General features: G+C 44.5%; 1 protein-coding gene across 2 annotated transcripts; it reads left to right on the top strand.

Moving 5' to 3' along the window:
* Positions 1–1815: 1815 nt before the first annotated feature.
* Srd5a3 (steroid 5 alpha-reductase 3) lies at positions 1816–21457 on the top strand. 2 transcript variants are annotated; one of them, XM_042678467.1, is made up of 5 exons: positions 1816–2082; positions 12515–12657; positions 15484–15681; positions 19854–19988; positions 21036–21457. In XM_042678467.1, the coding sequence occupies exons 1-5, from the start codon at positions 1862–1864 to the stop codon at positions 21293–21295; spliced, it is 957 nt and encodes a 318-aa protein (XP_042534401.1). In that variant the 5' UTR covers positions 1816–1861; the 3' UTR covers positions 21296–21457. The 2 variants fall into 2 exon arrangements, with proteins under 2 accessions (XP_042534401.1, XP_042534400.1); XM_042678466.1 differs by having other exon boundaries at positions 15484–15729; positions 21036–21456.
* Positions 21458–23988: the final 2531 nt, after the last annotated feature.

Genomic DNA, 23988 nt, shown 5'->3' on the forward strand with positions numbered 1-23988 from the left:
CCATATCTTAGCTATGGTAAATAATGCTGCAATAAACATAGTTGTGCTGGTAGCTTTAGTGTGGCCTTGTTTGTGATCATTTGGGTAAATGCCCAAAAGTGGGATTGCTGGGTCATTGGGGAGCTCTATGTGGAGTCTTTTGAGGAACCTCCATACTGCTTTCCAAAGTGGTTGAACAAGTTTACATTCCCACCAACAATGAAGTAAGGTTCCTTTCTGTCCACATCCCCTCCAGCATCTGTTGTTGTTAGAGTTCTTGATTTTTGCTGTTCTAACTGGAGTGAGGTGATATCTCAATGTTGTTTTGATTTGCATTTCTTTTATGGCTAGGGATGTTGAACATTTCTTCATGTGTCTATTGGCCATCCTTCTTTCTTCTTCAGAGAAGCTTCTCTTTAAGTCTTTCGCCCACTTACTTATTGGGCAGTTGTTTCTTTGAGGATTTGTTGTTGGGTGGTTTAATTTTTTGAGTTCCAAAAAACTTGAAACATTTTTAAGCAATGAATTTTGAAGAATGTTGATACCAGTTTCTAGAGAAAGACATGAGTAAATTGGAGTGAAGAGAGGGAAGAATCAGAGATTGCTTTTAGAAATAAGATTTATTAAAAATGCATTCTTTAAATTGATTAGTGGTCCAGGGGGTGGTCAATGCAGGGGCTTGGTATTATTTCTAGCTCTGAGACTGCTCGAGATCATGATTGGTTTTGGGGGGGGGGGTGTAAAAAAAACCTGAAGTTATTATGGGACATATATTTGGGCTGGGAAAAAAGAAACAACAAAGCTTCTCAAAAGCATTGTCTTGGCTTCTACCTGCAATCCTAGCTACTAAGGAGGCTGAGATCTGAAGATTGGAAGTTCAAAGCTGAAAAGTCCATAAAACTCTTTACCTCCAATTAACTACCATAAAGCTGAAAGTGAAGCTGTGGCTTGAGTGGTAGAGCACCAGCTGTAAGAGAAAAAAAAACCAAGTGAGAGTGTGGGGTCCTGAGTTCAACCACAGCACACACACACACACACACACACACACACACACACACACTGCAAGAATGTGAGCTCCAAATAGACAACACTGATCTTATAAACCCGTCCTGAAGGTCCTCAACAGTGCAGACGATAAACCTACAATAATCTTTGATGAAGCTAACATTAGAAAGCCCTTTTTCAAAGAGTTGAGCATACTTTTTTTTTTCCTATAGTAGAAAACTCAGTATTGTTGAAAAGCGATGTCAAGAAATAGCATCATCACGATGTGGAGGCAAATGTGCAAAGAAACAGCTGAGCTTTCGCAACGACAGCTATTTTACGTGCAACGTGTGCTTTACACGTTCACACAAAGATACACATGCTGAACATGCTGAGACACTGTTCATTCTCGCGCGTGGTTAGCCAAGTACCCCTATCCTGACAGATTGCAACCTGATGTCTTTTAGGTCGCCTTTCTTTCACTTCCTGCGCCGTTTCAGTTGCCATAGGCGGCTCCGCGTGGGTTCCGCGCTCAGGATTGTCATGCCAATGGCCGAGTGGCACTCTAACACGTCAGTGCACCACAAGGCCCGGTCCGCCAACATGCAACTGGTCAGGGTGTTACCATTTTTCCGTTGGACACGAAGCCAAGACGGGCACTTGCCAGCACGCGGTCTCGCTTGCGAGTGTGGAAGTCGCAATCCAGTTCCACCCGGGCAATCTCTGGGTCCAATCAGGGGACCGCGCGCGCCGGAGCGAGGGGGTGTGTCCGGGGCGTGCCGAGGGGGGCGTGGTTTCACGCGTGGCGTCACCGGCGCCCCGCCCTCCTCAGGCCGGCGCGCCCGGGGCCCTCTCTAAGAGCGGCGGGTTAGGCCGCGTGGGTTTGCGGGAGCGGGCCATGGCTCCCTGGACGGGCGCCGAGCTCCTGGCCCTGAGCCCGCTGCGCGCGCTGTGGCTAGCGCTGGCCGCCGCCTTCCTGCTGGCCCTGCTCTTGCAGCTCGTGCCGCCCGGCCTGTTCCCGGGCTACGCGTTCTTCCAGGATCTGATCCGCTACGGGAAGACCAAGCTGGGCGGAGTGCCGCGCCCGGCCGCCTGCCGCGCCTTTGACGTCCCCAAAAGGTAACCGCGGTTGCCGGGGCGTCGTGCTCGCCGGCCGCCGGCAGGGGGCGGCAGAGACGGGCCCGTGCTGCGCGGCCCCGCGGTCCCGGGCTGTCCCCGGTGGTCCCCGGCTCCGCCCGGCCAGGCCCCGGCTTCCCCCCGCTTCCGCTGCGGGGCGCCCGGGGACGCCGGGCCCGGTGCCCGCCGCCGCTGTGACGGGCGCGGGACCGTGAACTCGCGGGCGCCGGGGGCGGGGGCAGGGGGGGAGTCCTCCCGGGGAAATGGCCGCTCGTCCCGTTAGGCCTGCTCGTGGGGCGCCCAGCGCCCAGCCTTTGTGTCGGGTTCTCTGGCCGGTCCCCGGTGTGGCCCCCGCCCCGGGGCCTCGGAATTCGTAGAAGTGAAGGCAGATCCGCCCCCCCCCCCCGCTGTCCCCACCCCCGATCCCCGGCCGCGAGGACACGGGAGGACCCGGTGGATGCCACCTCCCCGGGCGCAGCCCTGATGTCCCTGCCCGCAGCTGCCGCCGCCTGCAGCTCCTTTTGACTTTGTTCTCTCATCAAGTTGAATGAAAGCATTGATCGTCGAGGCTTAAGTAGAATTCATACAATGCCCTTCCTATTTTTGTCTTATTCTCCACTTGGAGTTCAGGGGTCAGCCAACCCCTGTGGGAAACGGGAGGGAGAGCGCCATGGCTTCCCGCTCTCTCCCTCTTCGCGCGCGCCCTCAGTTAGCTCGTAGGAAGGACTTTGAGTGAATGAGGTGAAAGGATTAAACGTTGAATGGCACCACGGGATTTCTGTTGGATGAGCTTTGACCCTGAACGATGGCAGAGTTTCTGATGGACTAAAACATCTAAAGCACCCCTGGCAACCCAGGGATGCTGATGACACAGGCTTAAGTATCTCTGGCTTCTGAAACACAGGTGATGCTAAACTCCTGTCTGTGGAGAAAGATCTACCAGGTGGCAACTCGTAAGAAGGGCAAGCTAAGTCACTCAGAGCCAACACCCAGAAAGAAGTGCACAGGTTCTCTGCCATATCTTCTGTGTCTAAGAAACACAACAAAAAAGCCAGGAATAAAAATTGCTGTCCTGTTTTCACCTGGTTTGGTTTCAATATATCCTTTTCTGCTTTATAACAATTTATTTCCTCACTTTTGAAAAAGATGACAGAGTCCCTGGATTTAAGGGCAGACTTCAAAGCCTCCTCTGCACTTACCTATTTCTCCAGCTGTTAGTGCTCAAATCTGTCATTTCATAAGAGGTAAGAAGGACACTTGGAATCTTTCACTTATTCATTACTATAACAATTGAACTCTTTGTACGTCTTCTCATTTCAACTATATTATGAAATAACTTTTGCCTTTTTCTTCCTTCACAGTTCTAGATTAGAGCCTCCTATGATGCTAAGTGGTATGAGAGTTGTTCTCATTTCTGTATTTTTCCTATATTAAAAACATCTTTCAGTCCTGGAAAAGGTACAACAAATCCAGGCCAACAATGAAAGGCACTTATTTATCTCAAAAAATATTACTCATGGCCAGGCACCAGTGGCTCACGCCTATAATCCTAGTTACTCAGGAGGCTGAGATCGGAGGATCGAGGTTCAAAGCCTGACAGGAAAGTCCAGGAGACTCTTACCTCCCATAAACTACCAGAAAACAGGAAGTGGTGCTATGGCTCAAGTGGTAGAGCAGGCTGGCTTTGAGCTGAAGAGCTCAAGGACAGTGCCCAGGCCCAGAGTTCAAACCCCACGACTGAATATATATATATATATTACTTGCCCTTTAAATTCTGTGCCCCTGCATCTAAAAACAGTCAAGGATAATTGGAGTTGGGAGGAAGTGAGAGTTTGTAGCTTCCTTCTACTTCTCTGCAGTTTTCCGATCTTCATGACACTGATAGAGACTGGGACAACTCATTTCTATAATCAGAAGAAAATGAGGAGTTGGTGGCCAGGGAGCACGGAGAGATTTTACTGCTTTTGTAACTGGGAATTCTAGGCCAGAGGCCTAACTCCAGGGGTTCCACAGTCAGATCCGGTCTTTCCTCTTGCCGCAACATACCAAATAAAACTGAGAGGATTCGTGGTGAAGAGTACTATCTATTTTGCTATTTATCTTGAAGGTAGCGTTTCTCTTAACTTTTCTGCCCATGCTGGCCTCAAACCAAAATCCTCTAGATTTCAACCCCCTAAATAGCTAGAATTACAGTTATGATCCACTGGTACCCAGCATTGAGTTTGGATCTTTAAAAACAAGCAAGAATAGAAAATGAACTGGGCCGCAGACATGCCTATTATCCTAGCTGCTCAGGAGGCTGAGAATCTAAGAGACCTGCCACCTGGGCAGACAAATCTGGAGACTCTTCTTTATAACCAGCAAAAAAAAAAGCTGGAACTGGAGATGTTGCTTAAGTGGTAGAGAGTTCAAGCCTCAGAGAAAGGGAGTTTATAACATGACTTGGACATATAGTAAAAGGAAGCAAAGCACTTCATCCTATTTTCCAGGAGCAGGCTAGTAGTTTAGTTTTAAAAAGAGGAAGAATTGAGCCAGGTGCTGGCTCACACCTGTAATCCTAGCTACTCAGAAGATTGAGATCTGAGGATCACGGTTCAAAGCCAGCCATGGCAGGAAAATCCATGAGACTCTTATCTCCAGTTAACCCCCAGAAAACCAAAAGTGGTGCTGTGGCTCAAAGTAGTAGAGTGCAAGCCTTGCACGAAAGTGCCCATGCCCCAAGTTCAAACCCCATGACTAACGAAGAAATAAAAGAAAAAAAAAGGAATTAGGATGGTGGGGGTAGAGAGGTCTGCATAATTAAATAGGCAAAGTGGGGTCTTGTTGATCCTTGTCAGGGGTTCTAGAGAAATTGACATCTGTCATCACCCAAAGCAATCTGAGTTATACTAAGAAAGGTCATGTTGTGTGTGAGTGATCTGTCCCGCATAGGGGTAGTTTCCATCCCTAATAAAGGTGTCCATCAGTCCTCTCCTGGCTCCTTCCGGGTGACTTCAGGAAACCCAGGCAGAAAGGAGAGAAGGTTGAGAAGCTTTCATCCTGCTTTTAGTTGTGTTCATGGGCCTAAGTAAAGAGTCAATACTTTTTTTAACCAAAAGCAGTTTCTCAGTACTGTTAGAATTTCTTATGAGTAACCACCGCCAGCTGGGCAGGCACTGCCTTGTATATCCTGACCACACTACTACTTGGAGAGTGTGCCTTTCCTCATTTAGTCCTCACAGCAGAACAGTCATCATCATTGAAAAACTAGGTTTTGAGAACACAGGCCCAAACTCCAGGAGTCCCACATGAAGTCCAGCCACTCACCTTCCCAAAGAAAGGGAGGTAAAGGACAAAGAAAGGAGGTTTATTGTGTGGCAGCAATAGGAAGATAGCACTTCAGAATTCCTTCAAGGTACCAGACTTCAGGATAAATAGGGAGAATTGGGGACAGGGAGTAAGAAATGCAGGCACAGCGAAAACAGTCCCAAGCCACCAGTGTGACCTGGTTGGCCATTAGCTTAGTCTTTCTTTGTGCAGGAATTGTTACCTCTGAGGAAGCAGGAACAATGGAACATGGTCTCTCTGGAGCTTTTAGCTAGTCTCTTCAAGATGATAAGAAGGCATTGTTTGTCTAAGGGGCAGGGTTTGTTGTTGTTGTTGTTTGTCACAAAATGCTTATGGATGAGTCTTGTTTTCCCTGAAGCCCAAGGTGATTGTAAAATGAAAGAGCACAAAGGGGGGAGGGGAGGGCTTCGTGTCCAGTTTTCATTTAATTGACAGACCCAATAAAAGTTATGTCTTAGATGTCCCATTCACAGGTGTGCAGATTCTTGCCTAGAAGTATATAACTTCATGGTGCAAATGCCAGTAAAATCCCAAACTCTGAACCCTTAGTGTGCATCTGGAGAAGGTCTTGCAACCCACAAAACTGAGTCTTATGAGAGATCAAATGAGAACAGACTCCTGCCCCCGTGCTGGCCCTTAGTAATAGCTTAGTTCATCCAATTTGAAACTGTTGAGTAATCTTAATCTATATGCTTCTATTTAAATAGTTTTCCATAGTATCTCTGACATTTGAAAATAAGCCTATGATTTCTACACTTACAAACTGGAGCTAGTTGTTAATTGAGTTTCTGCATATAAGGAGGCAAGAATAAAACCTTAAGTGAGCTCCTGGAATGTTAGTTTGCATTACCTGTCTGTCCAATAGATTTTTTATTTTAAGATGACAGTTGCTTTTCTTTTGATTCCTAGACTTTGGATTTCTCAAACAGTCTGAACAGATGGGTGCACTGGAATAGAGTGACAATGCTCTGGACTCCCATAGTAGATGGAAACGCTACTGTTGCTTAAGTTTCAAAATGGTTCCAAAAAGGAATACTGTAAGTTAAGCTGTGGAAACAGGGTTTCCCAGGCTTTCTCCACTGGAGTCCATCATGTCTTGAGTGGATTGGGGTCTACAGATAGGATGCAGAGTAAACAAACAGGAAGCAAAAAGGAGGGGAAGTCATATTATTTTTACTAATTTCTAGATGAAAGTTAATATTCCCTTAATTATAAATGTAGTCAGCAGACCACAGTAAAAGTAGCAGGGCTTGCTAAAACTTTGACATATTTTAATGTATGTATGTGTGTGTGTTAGTTAATTGTGTGGTGATTGGAAATAAGAGTCTCATGGACTTTCCTGCCTGGGCTGGCTTTGAACCTAGAGCCTCAGATCTTAGCCATTGGAGTAGCTAGGATTATAGGCATGAGCCACCAACTCCTGGCTGTGATAGTTTTTAATATACATTAAAAGTACTGAAGATACTACAAAACAGTTTCTCATCACCATGATAACATTGTAGTAGCACCACTAACTCTGGTTATTTGATACAAAAGAAATGCACATACTCACATATTACATATTTGATTCTTTATTGTTATGACCTATCTGTCAATGTTGTTTTCCTTTATAATCCTTACGGCTTTACATTTATTTTGAGAAGGGTGTACAGCCTTTGTCAGACTGCATTTGCATCTGTCCTGAGTTATCTGGAATAAGAGCTCCAGGTCTGAGGATCATTAGGCCCTTCCATCAGTAAGTTTTGAATGACAAGAAGAGGTTGTATATTAACTTCAGTCCTTATTCTTAGAATCAACTTTGAATGATGTACCTCTTCTCTCCTTCATTCACTGAGAACCAACATTTACTGATACCTGCTATTGGTCTACAAGTATTCTAGGCTCTTTTGAACCTATATAGACAGAGACAACCCTTGTAAACAACGCAGTATAATTTCACTGGGATGAATGCTTTAGAGGAGATCCAGCAGTGTGATTTGATCATTACGTAGGAGTATAGAAAGGTGATAGGGAGACCTAGAAAGGAGAGGAGGGATGAGGAGAAAGCCCACAGCAGGGCTTTATAGGCATGGATGGAGGTTAGGTTTTGTTCTGAGTAGGTGGAAAGTAATGAAAGGTTGTAGTGGAGGATGAAGCACTGTATCATCTTACTCAAGTTTCACCAGGATGATGGCTCTAATGTGGCAAGGACTAGACAAGAAGCTGCTGTATTAGTGGTACTAGTGTGAATTAGAGTAGTTGTGTAATGGAACCACTAGTTATTTAGCACAGGGTCAGGCACCTGAGTAGAACTCAACAAACATTAACATTAGTTAACCCTACAGCTTCCCCAATTAGGGCCTAGGATCAGTTCCAGCGTTCAGCAGATATATATATATATGTACATATTAAGTCAAATCCTGTCTCCTGGGCTCCAAATCACAAAGGAGTTCCAGCCACTCACACTAAAGTCCCAGACCCTATGCAGTCCCATCTCTACCACCCGACTAGCTTTGTCTTCTGTCATTTACCCATACTAGCTCTATACCAGTTTATGGACCTCTCTGTCAGTCCTTTGTCCAGCCTCAAGGTCTGTGCACTGTTCTGTCTATCTGAAAAGGTTTCCATCTACTTGGCCATGTGGCTTTTGTCATCACTTATTGTCACTACTCAGATATTACCTCCACAGTGAGGCCCTCCTTATTCGCCTTGTTTAAAATGGTCATCTCCAGCATCCCTTTTTCACTCTCCCCTGCTTTTTTTCCCCAGTAGCAATTAGCTGACTTTTGCCCTATTTGTAAGATTTACACTGTGTGTGTGGGGGGGGGGGGGGGGGGTGGGGAGGAGAGGGGTGGAGATCTGCAACGGTAGGGGTGGTTATCTTGTCATGCACTTACTCTCATATCTCCAGGCCCTACAGCAGTCATGGTTCAAAGTAACCACAAAAGTGCTTATTAATCAAGGAGTGTCCACATAGAGCTCTTTGCCACCTTAAGGATTAGCTTGTCCCTGCTCCCAGAGGCTTGGGAAATGCTGCTACATGGAAGTCAAGTGTCGAAGGAGGGAAAAGGATCATGTTGCAAACAGAAAGCAATGGAGATGTTCCATCTATATTTTGTGGCTTGAGTTGGATCTTTTTTTTTTTTGCATGGGAGGGGAGGGGGGGTGGGCGGGTGGTGGAGGGAATGCTAGGGTTTGAACTCAGCCTTGTATACCACTGGACTGGACTGGAGTCTCTAAAACTTGAGCCACATCTTCAGCCCGACATTTTGCTATTTGTTTTGGAGGTGGGGTTTCTGTAATATTTCTGCCTATGGTGGCTTCAAACTGAGATCCTCCAGATCTCAGCCTCATAAGTAGCTAGAATTACTGTCATGAGCCACTGGCACCCAGCCTTGAGTTGGATTTTTAAAAACAGGCAAGAATCGAAAATGAATTGGGCCACTGACTCACACGTATCCTAGTTCCTCAGGAGGCTGAGATCTGAGAGTCTAGATTCATAGCCAGCCTGGGTAGGCTAATAGAAGATCCCTATCTTACAACCAGCAAAAAAGTTGGAACTGGCGATGTTGTTTAAGTAGTGGAGAGACCCGGAGTGTAAGCCTCAATACGAGTATACACACAACAACACCAACTTCTAAGAAGAAAATGTGTCATATAGAGAAATTCAGAAAGAAAAACAAAATGCAAGAATAGAATAGGAAAACAGCCAATGTATCCTCCAATCAAAGCATCCTGGCACAAGTTGGGCACAGCAAGGTGTGGCTGAGCAACTCATATAAAAGACACTTGAGCACCATTTACTTGATTTAAGCTTGATTTCAATTGCTTCTGTAATGGAGGTGAGAAAACAGGTTGAGGCAAGCTGGGTTTCGTGAATAAAGATGATCAGAATGGTTAGAACACCAGAGTCATCTGGGCTCAGTCTGGAGCCAAGAGCTACCCCTGTGGGGTGATCCTCTCTGAGCCTTAGTTTTCTCACCTGCCTCATGACGATAATGAACTTTATAGTTGTAATCTTTTTTTCTTCTCCTAAGCACCAGTCTGCAGCCCCTGTGCAACAACTAGATTATTCTCTATGTGACTAATGGCTGATTATTTAAATTTAAGAATAAAATGAATAAGCATTGCTCTTTTTAAAATGTTTTCTTTTTATCATGTTAAGATATATGTGACATAAAAATTTACCATGGTAGCCTAGCCTGAGGGTACATACCTATAACTCAGCATTCAGGAGGCTGAGGCAGGAGGATTACAAGTTTAAGGCCAGCCTGTGCTACAAATAAGATCCTATTAATAATAATAAAATTTCAGTTACCATGTTGACCCATGGCATTGTCAGGCCACCACCACTGTCCAAGACTTTTCCATTAGCCAGAAGGCATTTCAAACATTAGTTATGACATCATGTCACTCCTCTGCCTAAGTAGATCTCCATTACAAACCTAGCATTACAGACATACACACCATGAATCCTCTGCCCCTCTTGTTCTTGGTCAAGCCTTTGTTTCTCCTGAACACACTCAGCATGCACTCACCTCAGTACCTTTACAGTTACATCTTCTGCCTAGAAAGTGCTTCCCCCAGAAGTCAGCGAGGATTACTCATTCCAGCCAACTTCACTCCCAGAAAGACAACCTTCACCACCTATCCACAGTAGCCCCCAGGGACCCTCTCTGTCCATTATACTAGATGTTGACCACCTGACTCCTGTGAAAGGTAAATTCCACTAAGGCAGCAACCTGGTCTGTTTGCTCCCTACGTAGGACCCAGTACACTCTGAGTACACTATAAATATTTTCCAGAAAATGAAGAAGGTAACGCTGGTGGCCTGAAGTTGCTCTTTAGAATCCAGCTACCTCCCCCGTCCCATGGGTCCTGCAGTGCGGGGCAGTCCCGTCCAGCTCTGCCCTGTGCGCTTAGTTCTGAGCTGTGAGGCTTAAGAACAATCTGAAGTACAGCTAAAGACTAGGAGCCAGGGTTGGCAACTGACTCTGATGCATCAACTGGAGAAAACTAGGCTCGTGGGCTTGGAGAAGAGGGTGGCTTTCTTCAAATAGCTTTGGAGCTGATGTGTGGAATTATAGTTTATCTGTGTGTGTGTGGTGCTGCAGGATAGTGACAAAGTTGACTAGCAGCAGGTAAGAAAACAGAGCAGGTGAGCTGGGAAGGTGGCTCAGTGGTAGAGTGCCTGCCTTGCATGCATGAGGCCCTGGGTTCAATTCTTCAGCGCCACATAAGCAGAAAAAGCCAGAAGTGGTGCTGTGGCTCAAGTGGTAGAGCACTAGCCTTGAGCTGAAGAGGTGAGGGACAGTGCCCAGGCCCAGAGTTCAGGCCCCTTCACCGGCCAAAATAAAAAAAGACAAAACAAAAAACTTCCAAAAAAAAGAAAAGAAAACAGAGCAGGTTACTATTGAATGATAGGAGTACAGCTGAGTTGTCAGACTGGGCATGGCCCGGAGGCTGTGAGTTCTCTTATGAGTGCATTTGGATTCATCTGGAGCCCCTTCCCTTACGTTTATCCTCTATTGGCATAGTTCCTCTTTAACTGACACAAATGGAAGAAAAAGGAGGGGCTTAATATTGATACGGGAAAGGCCAGGTGATTGCTTATCATCCAGTATAGTCAGAAAGCTTCTGAATTGATTTGAAAAGAGGAAAAGTACTAATTAAATAGTTCTTAATTCCAAAATACAAATTGTGCTAATATATGCCTCATGGAAAAACTTCACACCTGACTTTATATATTGGGGTCTTATTCAAACATAGGTGCACTAAATGGTACTACATAAAATGATCTTCCGTGTATGTGTATAAGGCTCATATGGAATATGCGTGAGTCTATATTTAGACTCTGGTCCTATCTCCAAGATATCTATTAATGTGTATGAAAATATTCCATTAACCCTTTCCCCCCATCCAAAGTCTGAAACACTTGACTCAAGCATTGCAGAGAAGGGCACCTGTAGGTTAGGCACAGGAAAGGGGCCCTCAAAACCAATGAGTGTGGCATTGTGTAGAAGGATGATGCAGAGAAGGGGCGTGGGAAAAGCAAGAAGAGGTGAATGGTGGTGAAATATAGTGCAGCTGTGTATGCAGATGACGTGAAGAACCTCAGTGAAAGCTGTTGACTAGAAGGGTTTAAAGGAGCTAAGAGAGGCATATCCTGAGCAAAATGTAATATATGCTTATCAGAAACACCATAGTGAAATCTCTTGTGCATACTAAAATGACAGGAAAAGAAAATAGGCTTAATGTGGGGAGGGGCAGTCTGGGGAAGGTGAATAATGGTGAATATTGTAGATATAGCTTGTTTTCTGTCTAAAAATAAAGACCTTTAAAATTGTTTTAAGAAGAGGAAGTGGGATGGGGAGAGGAATAGAAGGGGTGAGGTTGATCAGGATACATTGTTTACATGTGTGGGAAAGTCACAGGAAGCCCCCTTTGTATGCTAATTAAAATTAAGAACAAGTGAAGCCCTCCGTGCTATAAAAGGTGATTCTATTTGTCAAGTCACCACCATTTTCACATTAGGGTAGGATTGCCAAGCTCATTCTGTTGGTTTTGTGGACCTACTTGTATTTAGTTTGCAAAATAGATTCAGTGGTTCTAAGAACTAACTATAAGGAGTTCAGACCTAATTCTATTATTAATATTAGTCATGTTACAATTCAAGAATCTGAAGTCGACACAATGCAGAAAAGAACTAGAGCCTAAGTCCTTCTCAGTTTTTTCTAGCCTCAAGTTTATACTTGGTTAACAATGTGATCAACAATATGGCTAGAAAACATTTCACAGATTTTAATGGTGTTAGAATCATCTAGATTCTCATTGCAAGGTCCTGTGGCCCTCTTGTTTGGAAATTGGGCCTGATTCTGTTCCCTAGAAGAAGAAAGATTGTTAGCTGCTTCTCAATGCAAGTTCACAAGGAACTGGGTCCTTCTAGAACAGACCTCTTTTCCCTATAAGCTCAGCAGTCCCGTGATTTGAAAGGTTTTAAAAAATCTGAACACTGCAGAATTTAGGTTGTGTTAAAAAGCAAAATTCTACTCTGGAAAGGGTGGATAGGAGAACTGAAAAGAATCATCCTACTTACCCTGGTGTTTGTCTTTAACTCCTCCTCCTGCAGATACTTTTCTCACTTCTATGTCATCGCCGTGCTATGGAATGGCTTCCTGCTTTGGTTCCTTATACAATCTCTGTTCCTGGGAGTGCCTTTTCCAAACTGGCTTCATGCTTTGCTGAGAATTCTTGGAGCAGCACAGTTCCAAGGTAAGCTGGATCTCTAACTCCGTCCAACACCATTTCCTCCTCTCTGCTCTGTCCTCTATATGGGAGCTATGTACATTTCTTGCGTCTCAGGTGCCTCATCCCAGGGTCCCAGGGCATCAAAGGGTTTGCATGGTTCATCGCTGGATAGCCAAGGAATATCCCCAAGTCATCACTAATCATGACACAGCCAAGTTATACTCTACCCCTGACGCCACAGAATGCTGTACCATGTACAGGACAGGCCCTCCTCCCTCTGGTATTTTTAGTACTGATGATACACGAGGGGAAGTTTTCAGGATCCCTCAAGTTGAAACAATTACCATTTGTACAAGCCCTAGCCAAAAGCGTGCCATAGGAGTCAAAGTATTAACTTCATTTAAAAAAATAATTTTGAATCGGCCGCCGGTGGCTCATACCTATAATCCTAACAACTCAGGAGGCTGAGATCTGAGGATCGCAGTTCAAAGCCATCCTGGGCAGGAAAGTCCATGAGACTCTTATCTCCAATAAACCACCAGAAAACTGGAAGTGGCACTAATAATAATTTTGGCAAAATGTTTTAAAAGTCTTGTTATATTATGAGGCTTTGGTTACAGAATAAAAATTTTCTGTATGCTAGGTGCTGGTGGCTCACACCTGTAATCCTAGCTATTCAGGAGGCTGAGATCTGAGGTCAAAGCCAGCCCTAGGGAAGGAAAGTCTATGAGATTCTCATCTCTAAAATTAGCTACCAGAAAACTGGAAGTGGAGCTGTGGCTTAAAGTAGTAGAATGCTAACCTTCAGCAAAAGAACCTAGGCCCTGAGTTTAAGTCCTACAACCAACCAAAAAAAATTTTTTTCTTATAAATACTTATTGTCCAGATTACAAAATGGACTTTAAATTAGCCACATCAGTAGTATTTAGAGGATATATGGAACAATTTTAAAAGGGAAGAATTGGACTGGAATGAGAGAGGGGGGTGACACTGTTCAAAAAGAAATATACTCATTACCTGTCTTATATAACTGCAACCCCTCTGTACATCACTTTTACAATAAAAATTTTAATGAAATTAAAAAAAAATTAGATCTAGATGAGGTAGCATGTGCCTACAGTTACTCAGGAGGCTGAGGTAGGAAGATCGCACAAAACCAAGGGTTCAAGACAGACTTGAGCAATACAGTGGATCCTGTGTCACAGTAGGGAGTTGAAGGTAAATGCCATGAAGTAGTCTCCATTAAGATCAAGCAGAGGGCGAGAGGCAGAACTTGAAACAATCGTTCTCTGTCCTCATCTCTGTCCTTTGTTCCAGCTGCCAAACCTCTGGCTCCCTAGGAACAATCTTTTCTGTATCAGCAGTGGGGCTTGTCACCCAAGAGGACAATCAGAAAGAGAAAAGCAGTGTTGTTCTGTTGGGAGGGGAGGGACGGAGAGACCTCAGCAAGTCAAACTTCCCTCAATAAAAAGTCACCATTTTATTTGTAGGCAGTGGGATCCGCTAATGTTTTTTGCATTCAGAGTGTTAATTTGGGGAGTTCACGGTTGTTTTAACCCATTCCTACAGAGTTAAAAACCAGGCTTTAATTTATTTAAATTACCGGAGGTCTGACTGAGGCCTTTCCCTCAGGAAGGGAAGTAGATGGGGGAGGACTTACAAGGGTCCTGGTTGGGTTGTTTCCTTTTTTAAAAAAAATTCTTTATTGCTATTATAAAGGTAATGTATAGAAAGATTACAGTTACATAGGTCAGGTAACAAGTACATTCTTTTTAGACAATGTCATCTCCTCCTTCCCAGTTTTTCCCTGCCCCCCCCCCACAAGTAGTATAGTTCATTTTGAACATAGTGTCTAGTAAGTACCACTGTCCGGTTTTTATTTGATCTAAGTGCTAGTTATATAGGTGAGATGGTATGTGTGACTCACTTGAAGAAGGAAAATGTAGGGTTTATGTTATTTTTAAAATAGCTATTTTTGTCTGAGCATGGAGGGTTCGCATCTGTAATCTTAGCTACTCAGGCTGAGAGCTAAGGATGGAAGTTCAAAGCCAGTCCATGAAGAGAAATCCCAGAGACTCATCTCCAGTTAACGAGCAAACAAAAAACAAAGCTTGAAACATGGCAAAAGAAAAAATCCAAGTGAGAGCCCCAGCATAAATACACACACACACACACACACACACACACACACACACACACACACACACACACAGAGTCTTTCTTTGCACCTCTTTGGGGAGGAGGGATGAGAAAAAATCCAAGTGAGAACCCCAGCATAAATACACACTCTCTCTCTCTCTCTCTCTCTCTCTCTCTCTCTCTCTTTCTTTGGACCTCTTTGGGGAGGAGGGATGAGAAGTGCAGCAGTTTTCTCCAGACTCACTGTTGCCCTAAAAGTATAATTTGTTTCTTTCCTTTCTTCTTTGTTTTGTTTTGTGTGTGTGGTGCTGGGATTGAACCCAGGACCTGAGCGCTTGCTTGCTAGGTAAGGGCTCCTCTCTTCAGCCACACCTCTAGCGCTTCTTTTTCATATTGCCTAACATAGAAAGAAATGAGTTATCCTGCCTCCATCTAGGTCTCTGTGGTGCCTCAGGGACCTCGGGGACCCTACGGGCACCTGGGATTCTCTATAATGAAGCGCAATTAGGTGATGGTTGTGGTCCCTCTCTCACTAATTTACAGTGTAAACCTTGAGGCAAACTCTCTGACCACATGTGTCCCATCCTAAAAGGAAGAATGTATTACCGTGGTAACACCTAGAGCCCTTTTCTGGCTCCAGTCCTATGTAATACTTAGTTTCACACTAAGTATTGGAAGAGAGATCTGAACATGTGGCCTTCTGAAATGCAGGGGGTGAGCTGGCACTATCGGCGTTCTTGGTGTTGCTGTTCCTGTGGCTGCACAGTGCACGGAGACTCTTCGAGTGCCTCTATGTCAGCGTCTTCTCCAATGCCGTGATTAATGTAGCGCAATACTGTTTTGGACTTGTCTACTATGTCTTGGTTGGCCTAACTGTGCTGAGCCAAGTACCAATGGATGGCAGGAATGGTGAGTGGTCCCTCCCATATCACAGGCCTCGTGAGGGGTGGTCTTCAGGTAAATGCTCACTCATGCCCTCTAGGGGATTAAGAAATGAAAGCAGCCCAGCCACTGTGCATTCTGGGAATTTAGGCTCTAGAATTTAGGCTCTAGGTTTTACAGAATAACACATCGAAGGGCATATATTCACAGTAACTTCCAAACCTAAACCCACAAATCAGCAGCCCTGCGATCAGGGAAGATAATAAAGGGCAACACCTGAATCAGCCTGATTTCAGGATGGGGTTTTTTGTTGTTGTTTGTTTTGTCATGAGTCCTTATGATGGTTCTCTTATAACAAAAGGGAGAGGACAGCAAAGCTGGTAAATTGAGATTGCCTTCCATTTCCTGGCTCTCTAGCCAGCAAGTGGAAAGCAAAACCTGTATTTACAAGAAGTAAACAAAATGGGTTTGGTTTTAGAGTCTAAAGGGGCTATCTAAAACTTGTGACTGTTATTTTTGTAAAAACAACTTGGGCATATGATCATTCCAGATTCATTTTTAAGTGCTAGGCATTGAACTCAGGGTCTTATACATGCTAGGCAAGTACTGTACACTTGAGCAAAACCCCCAGCCCTTTTGTTTGCATTTTGTTTTTGAGACAGGGTCTCTTGCCAGGATCTCTTGTGCCACACTGGCTTAAAACTCATAATCCTCCTGCAGCCACCTCCTAAGCAGCAAGATTACGGGCATGTACACCATACCTACTTCTTTCTGGGTGATTGAAATGGATATTTTTGGTTTTATTTTGTTTAGTTTTGTTATGCCTGTAATGGAGCTTGAATGCAGGGCCACACACTCTCCCTCACGTTTTCAAGCTCACAGCTGGCTCTCGACCACTTAAGCCTTGCCTCAGCTCCTGAAATGAATTTTTTTATTTAATAATATTTTAAGTTTTTTTTATAAAGGTGATGTACAGAGAAGTTACAGTTACATAAGTCAGATAAAGAGCACATTTACTTTTTGAGGTGTTAAGGCTGGTTTTTTTAAAAAAATTTATTGTTATTATAAAAGTGATATACAGGGCTGGTAATGTGGCTTAGTGGTAGAGTGCTTGCCTAGCATGCATGAAGCCTTGGGTTTGATTTCTCAGTACCACATAAATAGAAAAAGCTGGAAGTAACACTGTGGCTCAAGTTGCAGAGTGCTAGCCTTGAGCAAAAGAAGCTCAAGGACAGTGCCCAGGCCCTGAGTTCAGGCCCCAGGACTGGCAAAAAGAAAAGTGATATACAGTTGGATTATAGTCACGTAAGTCTAGGGAAAGGATATACTTGCTTTTGAACACTGTCACTCCTCCCCTCGCTCTCTCCCAGTTTTTCCCTCCTGTCCCCACCCTGAAATGAGTTTTTAATGCCATGGGATCCTTATGGCCCAGGCACTTTGTCCTTCATGACCATTTTCTCTAAGTCCTAGGCTCCAGGCTTGTTGGTGGCCTGTCCATCCTCATGAATCAAGACTGAGGTATAGATATGTCCACACTCTGAGTGGGCCTTCTTCCCTCATCTGAGTTATGTCCACCTGCCCCCTTCTCTCTGTTGCTATACAGCTCCTTTGACTATGAAATGATTTGTTGGTGGTGGTGGTGGTCATAGGGCTTGAACTCAGGGCCTGGGAGCTGTCCCTGAGCTCTTTTTTTCAAAGCTAGCACCACTTTAAGCCTCAGCCCCACTTCCAGTTTTCTGGTAGTTAATTGGAGATAAGAATATCACAGACAATCCTGCCCGGGCTGGCTTCGAGCCATGATCCTTAGATCTCAGCCTCCTGAGTAGCTAGGATTACAGGTGTGACCCACTGGCAACCTGGCAAAGATGACTTTAAGGTACAACTTAGGAACAATCCTCAGTTTGTGAATTATTTATGGTCTCCAGCCACTCAGCCACCATGTTGCCATCTAATTCCTCTGGACTTCACCAGCTGTCTTCCTCCCTGGTTGGTGGCATACATGTGTTTAGCCAATATTGTAGTGTGAGCTGTCATTCCTGGTTCTCCACCAGAGGAACTTTCCAGAATCTTTCTAAGAACATTTTCCTCTCTTCTGGAGCTTTCTCCCTGCCCTTGGCTTGGCCTCTACTTCACTCCCATGGAAATAGGTGAGGAAAGGCAGCACAAGCACCCACAAAATAGCATTCTGGATATTCCGCTCTGTTCCACCTGGTCCTTCAAGAGGACTCCTTGGGTCGTTGGGGACAACATGGGGAGAGCTGATTTGCTGACCTGTTGGGAAAGAACATATTGAGGTATCTTGTGGCCACAGTGTGTGCTGTAAGTCACAAGCCTGTAATCCTAGCCCCTCAGAGACAGAGACCTGAGGATCGACTTTTGAGCTAGCCTGGGCAGACAAATCTTGATGTTCATATCTCCAGTTAGCCAACAAAAAGCCAGAAGTAGAAGTGGGGCTCAAGTAGTAGAGCACCAGCTTTGAGCTAAGGGACAGTACCCAGGCCCTGAGTTCAAGCCCCAGTACTAACACACACTCAAGAATGGGCCTGGGAATCTGCTGGACCTCTTTACTGCATCTCTTTACCAGAGTCTGTACCAGAAATTAGAGTACAGACCGATTTTAGAGTTTCTGATGCTGTAAACCAGACTGTAAGTGTAATCGTGCCTAACTTACTGCCACATCCCTTGTGCTAACAGCAGCGCCAGGCTTCACAGACACCCAATAAATAACTGATGAGTAAGTCAATAAAGTAACAGAGCCCAGATAAGACTCTTGGTCAATAGTATCCTTCTGCCTGCCTCCCCTTTCCTGTGTTATAATCCCATCTTATTCTCTCACCCCTCAGGGAATCCCTCTCTGACCTCAGAGTAGAGATTTGACCTCCAAGATCCTCATTTAACTTACAATCCTATCGTGACTTGCTCTTGAAGGCTATCAGGTTTAAAACTGTGTTTTTCATATTATTAACCTATAAAAAAAATCCTTTTAGTAAATGGCAAGTCTTACTACCACTAAAAGACTACAGCATAGTAGATTGTTTCATGGAACAAGTTGTTGGGTGGTTTTTGTTTTTTTTTTTTTAACAAAAATGGACACATTGGACTTTATTAGGTTCTCATTTGTCATTAGCTATCCTCAACTCATTCCCACTTTACGTTCCCATGTAGAATGGCATGATTCTTGGTCCTCTTACTTGAATCAACTTTTAGGGCTCCCTCGTAGCAGCAGTGTCCTTGCATTTTGCTGAAGATCAGTGAGCAACTTTTGCCTCTTCCATTGAGACTGACAAGATCAGGGTGTTCTGCTGATGAGGTGGAGGCCTTCATTGACTTTCGCAGGGCCAGTGACTCGCTCGTGTCCTTCAACGACCTTCCTTCTTCCTTTCTTCCTGGTAGTCAGAGAAGAAAGAAAGGCACAGTTCTTTAGTGTTCCTACTCTTGGAACGATCTCTCAGACCAGGTCCTCTAATTGAGAAAGGAATTATTTTGTTGTTCATCTTACAGTTCAGATTTCTATTTGGGAGAAATCCTCCACTCATTTCCTTCACTGGCTGGAGCCACGCAAACCAACCTGCCACATTCCAGATCCTGCTGGTAGCAGGGGCTCTGAAGGGCAGTTCATGGAGAGGTTTCTTTCGAACATGTTTTCCTGACAGGAAACATGAGCAAGAAGACAAAGTCCTTTCACCACACAGAGCAGAGCAGATAGGAGGCAGAGCGAAAGCTTTGCGCCTGAAGCATTTGAAGAAAGTTTGAGAGTATGTGTTAATATGGGCCTCTGCCTGAGGCTACCAGAGCCATCTAGGGCTGAGGGGCAGGTCCCCTGAGTCCAGGGAAATGACATAAGAATACTGTGATGTGTGTGTGTGCATGCACGTGAGCGTGCACGTGTGTACGCACGTGTGCACACACCCACGCCAATACTGGGGCTTGAACTCAGGGTACTGTCCCTAAGCTTTTGTGCTCAATTCTATCACTCTAGCCCTTGGGTCACAGCTCCACTTCCAGCTTCTCTAGTGCTTAATTGGAGATAAGAGTCTCATTGACTTTCCCACCTGGGCTGGCTGCAAGTCACGATTCTCAGATCTCAGCCTCATGGATAGCTAGGATTCTAGGTGTGATCCACGAGAGCCCTGCTTAGGATAATACAATTTTTTGACTCCTCTATACTTGGCAGAGGTGGCTAATACTTATTTCAACAGTCTATGTGATAGGGAAAAACGTCCTGATGCAAGCGCGGTGGTTTCACATCCTGGGAATGGTGATGTTCATCTGGTCCTCCGCACATCAGTATAAGTGCCACGTCATCCTCGGCAATCTCAGGAGAAACAAAGCAGGTGAGCTGAGAGGCTTTCAGAGCCCCTATGGTAGCCCTCAGGAGTTAGCTCTCTGGGTCCCTTCATTCCCTTCCTACCTCCTCTAGATCCAATTCCTACTTTGGCGAGATGCCTCTCTGAGCTTTGTTCTTCCTGTCTGTAAGGGAAGGCCTTCTTCTGATGGTGCCTCCTCCCCAGGTACCTAACTTCTAGTCTCTGTCTCTGAGCTGTTCCCACATGGGAGGCGACCCTGCACAGATGGATGTGCTCCACATGGAACAGCTCCTGTGACCATCGAGTTAGAGTCATCCCAGCCAAAGCAATAGCCTGACTTTCTAGTTCATTTGTATTAACTTACCATGGGTACAATTTCTATTAGACTGTTTATAGTACTAAAGAAGCAATCCTGAAGGGCGTTGGTGACTTATACCTGTAATCCCAGCTACTGAGGAGGCTGAGATCTGAAAGTTCCTGAGACTCTTATCTCTACCTAAACACCAGAAAACTAGAAGTAGCGCTGTGGCTCAAGTGGTAGAATGCTACCCTTACGCTGAAGAGCTCAGGGCTCAGGGAGAGTGCCCAGGCCCAGAGTTCAAGCCCCATGACTGACCAAAAAAAGAAGAAGCAATCCTATTATTTAGTATTTCTGTAAAGCTTACTTTGTGCCAGGCCCTATTCTAAAAGCTTTATGTGTAATGCCACAGCACCCGCATACGAGGAATATAATCTAATCTTTCCACAGTCTTGTCATTTTACAAATAAGGACACTTGGACACAATGAGATGAAACAGTTGTATCTGAAGTGTCACAGCTAGTTGAGGAAGAGCTAGGATTTGAACTCATGCAGCCTGACTCTGGAGTAGCCGCTGAACCTTGGCGGTGAGATCTGGGCATGTGCCATTTTAGTAATAGCAGGTAGACAGTGTACTAAGGCAGGATGCTGGTATACATACAGCTAGGCAGCACTCTTTTCTCAGTACAAGTTTCTGTCAGCGATTGGTGAGTGAAATCATGAGATTTCTTTTCTAAAACTCCCAGTGCTCACAACACTGTCTTTTCCCATTTCAGGCATAGTCATTCACTGCAACCACAGGATCCCTTTTGGAGACTGGTTTGAGTACGTCTCTTCCCCAAATTACCTAGCAGAGCTCATGATCTACATTTCGATGGCTGTCACCTTTGGCTTCCACAACACAACTTGGTGGCTAGTGGTGACATATGTCTTCTTCAACCAAGCCCTGTCTGCGTTCCTCAGCCACAAATTCTACAAGAGCCAATTTGTCTCCTACCCAAAGCACAGGAGAGCTTTCCTGCCATTTTTGTTTTAAGATCACCTCCATCATGAGGAATGCAAGCCAGGAGACAAGTTCAAGTTCCTAGAGACATAAAGTCAGAAGCCTGCAGGATTTTCTACTTTTACACAAAGAACTTCTTTTTTTTTTTTTTTTTTTGCCAGTCATGGTGCCTGGACTCTGGGCCTGGGCACTGTCCCTCCGCTCTTCAGCTCAAGTCTAGCGTTCTACCACTTGAGCCACAGCACCACTTCCAGCTTTTTCTGCTTATGTGGTGTTGAGGAATCGAACCCAGGACCTCATGCATGCAAGGCAAGCACTCTACCCCTGAGCCACCTTCCCAGCCCCCACAAAGAACTTCTCACAGAGTGAACGAAGCAGTATCCCTCCAAGAGTCTTTAAAAGAAAAAACGTTTTTTATTGTAAAAATACTATACAGAGGGGTTACAGTTACATGAGCAAGGTAATTTCCTATCAAGCATTGTATTTTTACCTCCTCCTTTGTTTTTTCCCTACCTTCCCTTCCCTCCCACCTCCACAACTACACTCCCCCCTCCCCTCATTTCTCCCCCACCCACCCCCACCCCCCTCCTAAATTGTAAAGTTCGTTTTTCAGCATAGTGTCTTGTACATCTCATTGTTACAATGAGTCAACCTATATCCCTATTTAACATTTTGTTTTTTTCCCTTTAGAGAAGTGTATATACAAGATGCAGGGCACCGACATCAAATACAGTGAAAACAGGGGTTATACCATCCTCCAAGAGTCTTGAGAGTTGCTTCAGCCACTTCAGGCAGATGTGGGGTGCTATGTCTGCTTACTTTATAAAGTCAAGCATGCATACACAATAGATGGGACTTCTCCAGGCTGCTTCACCAACTCCTGACCAATACTCAGGACACCTTCACATGCCCTCATTCGTACACCAGGGAAGATGAGAACACCTGCAGCTGGGTGGCTGCTTAAAAAACAATGGGCTGCCCTGCTTGATAAGGTATCAAGTAGGTGCTCAATAAACATTTGTTATATGTCAATAAAAGAATTGCCTTTGAAGATAACATGAGTAGATAATTTTGCACCAGTAATTTCAGGGATAAACAAGTATGCTTGAGTTAGTCTATACTTTTATGTATTTCCATAAAGATCTCCAGTTATGTAACTATCCACAACTGTTTCCATGCAAGTCAGCCAAACAGAAAGTTTCAAAAACTCTTCTACTAAATTCTCTTTTGATATTCCTAATTATACTATCAGAAAATAAAATATTTTTTATAAACCAGGTGCTGGCAGATAATGCCTGTAATCCTACCTACTCAGGAGGCTGAGAACAGAGGAATACAATTTGGGGCCAAAATGTGAACAACAATAAACTTAATTGAGCAACTGTCAGAACTCTACATTCACAAAGCTTAAAGTTTTCTGGGGCTGAGGTGGTAGCTCCATGGTAGAGAACTTGAGTAGTATGCATGGAGGCTTAGAGTTGGATCCCTAGCATCTAGGGTTTGAGCCCAGTGCTGGGATTACAGGATTATACCAACGTTCTTGCTTGACACACATAATTTTAAATTATTTAGGGAAAAAATTGTATTTTGCTTTAGGATGCAATTTAAGCCAAGGCTCAACTTCGGATCTGGCTGATGCTATGGACCTTGTACTGTGAAGTAAAATAACAAACATCCTCCATGAAGGACCCTGTCAGGGCCTATGCAAAGGCTTCAGTTTCTTATCCACACCTACACTGTCTCTTGCACATGACTTTATGTCTCTCTCTCTCTCTCCCCCTTTTTCTTCCCTGCTCAAACACTTCATGTCTAGATGGCAATAGAAGAGGAAGTGCAGTAAGATCTTCAGAGGATTTAGAACACGATAGCATGGCCTTGGATGGGGGTGGGGCAAATGGATAGAATATAATTGATAAGAGGACTGTGTTAGCAAGGGGAGAATTGATGCTATGTTTTATGCCAGGGGAAATTTTAAATGCCTAGAGGGAGAATGCTGGGCAGATTTGTATTATCTCTACAAGGATGACCCAGAAATAGCTTGGAGGTGGAAATTCTTGACTTTCCTTTTGGTAAAGTGTAATATCAGCTTTTCAATGCTGGTTACCATCACGTTAAGGGAAATGGTGCTGAGCTACTATAGAACAGAATTTCCTGGATTAACTACTGACCACAGAGAATATGCTCAGAGTAGCCCTGTTCTTGGGTAAGTCTCCAAGTCATAACTCAGTCTGCGTACAGTGAGCATGGATTATTTTGTCATCACAAAGTTGTGCTCTGAAGTATAGCTTTAATTCAATCAGTGGATATCGCTAGAATCTCCTACTGTTAACATTAAGACTCTAAAAATGTTCCCAAGGGCTCACATGTTAAAAGTTTAGTTGCCAGCCAATGTTTTTGTTTGTTTGTTTGTTTTAAGAGGTGATAGGATTGTGAGTAGTCTAATTTCAACAATGAGTTTGTCCATTGGACTGCTAGGAGGTAGGATGTGGTTGGCGGAAGCTCACTAAGATGTACTTTGAAGGGTATATCTTGCCTCGGAGCCCCTTCCTTTCTCTGCTACCTGGCTGCCTCTAGGTAAGCAGCTATCCTCTGCCATGCCCTTCCACCGTGATAATTCTGCTTTCCTACAGCCTAAAAGCAATGGAGCCAGCCTACCATGGACTGACACCTCTGAAAGCAAGAGCCAAAATACTTCCTGATTTAAACTGCTTTTCCTCAGGTATTTT

This window comes from Dipodomys spectabilis, unplaced genomic scaffold (genome assembly GCF_019054845.1).
Source record: "Dipodomys spectabilis isolate Male_0828 unplaced genomic scaffold, ASM1905484v1 ptg000043l, whole genome shotgun sequence".
NCBI classification, from domain to species: domain Eukaryota; kingdom Metazoa; phylum Chordata; class Mammalia; order Rodentia; family Heteromyidae; genus Dipodomys; species Dipodomys spectabilis.

Bases quoted from the DNA above. Each gene is read 5' to 3' on its own strand.
- Srd5a3 (XM_042678466.1), top strand. From the start codon at position 1,862: ATGGCTCCCTGGACGGGCGCCGAGCTCCTGGCCCTGAGCCCGCTGCGC. The intron at 12,658-15,483 runs GTAAGCTGGATC...TCTGAAATGCAG, and splicing joins TGGAGCAGCACAGTTCCAAG to GGGGTGAGCTGGCACTATCG. The intron at 15,730-19,853 runs GTAAATGCTCAC...TTATTTCAACAG, and splicing joins TCGTGAGGGGTGGTCTTCAG to TCTATGTGATAGGGAAAAAC.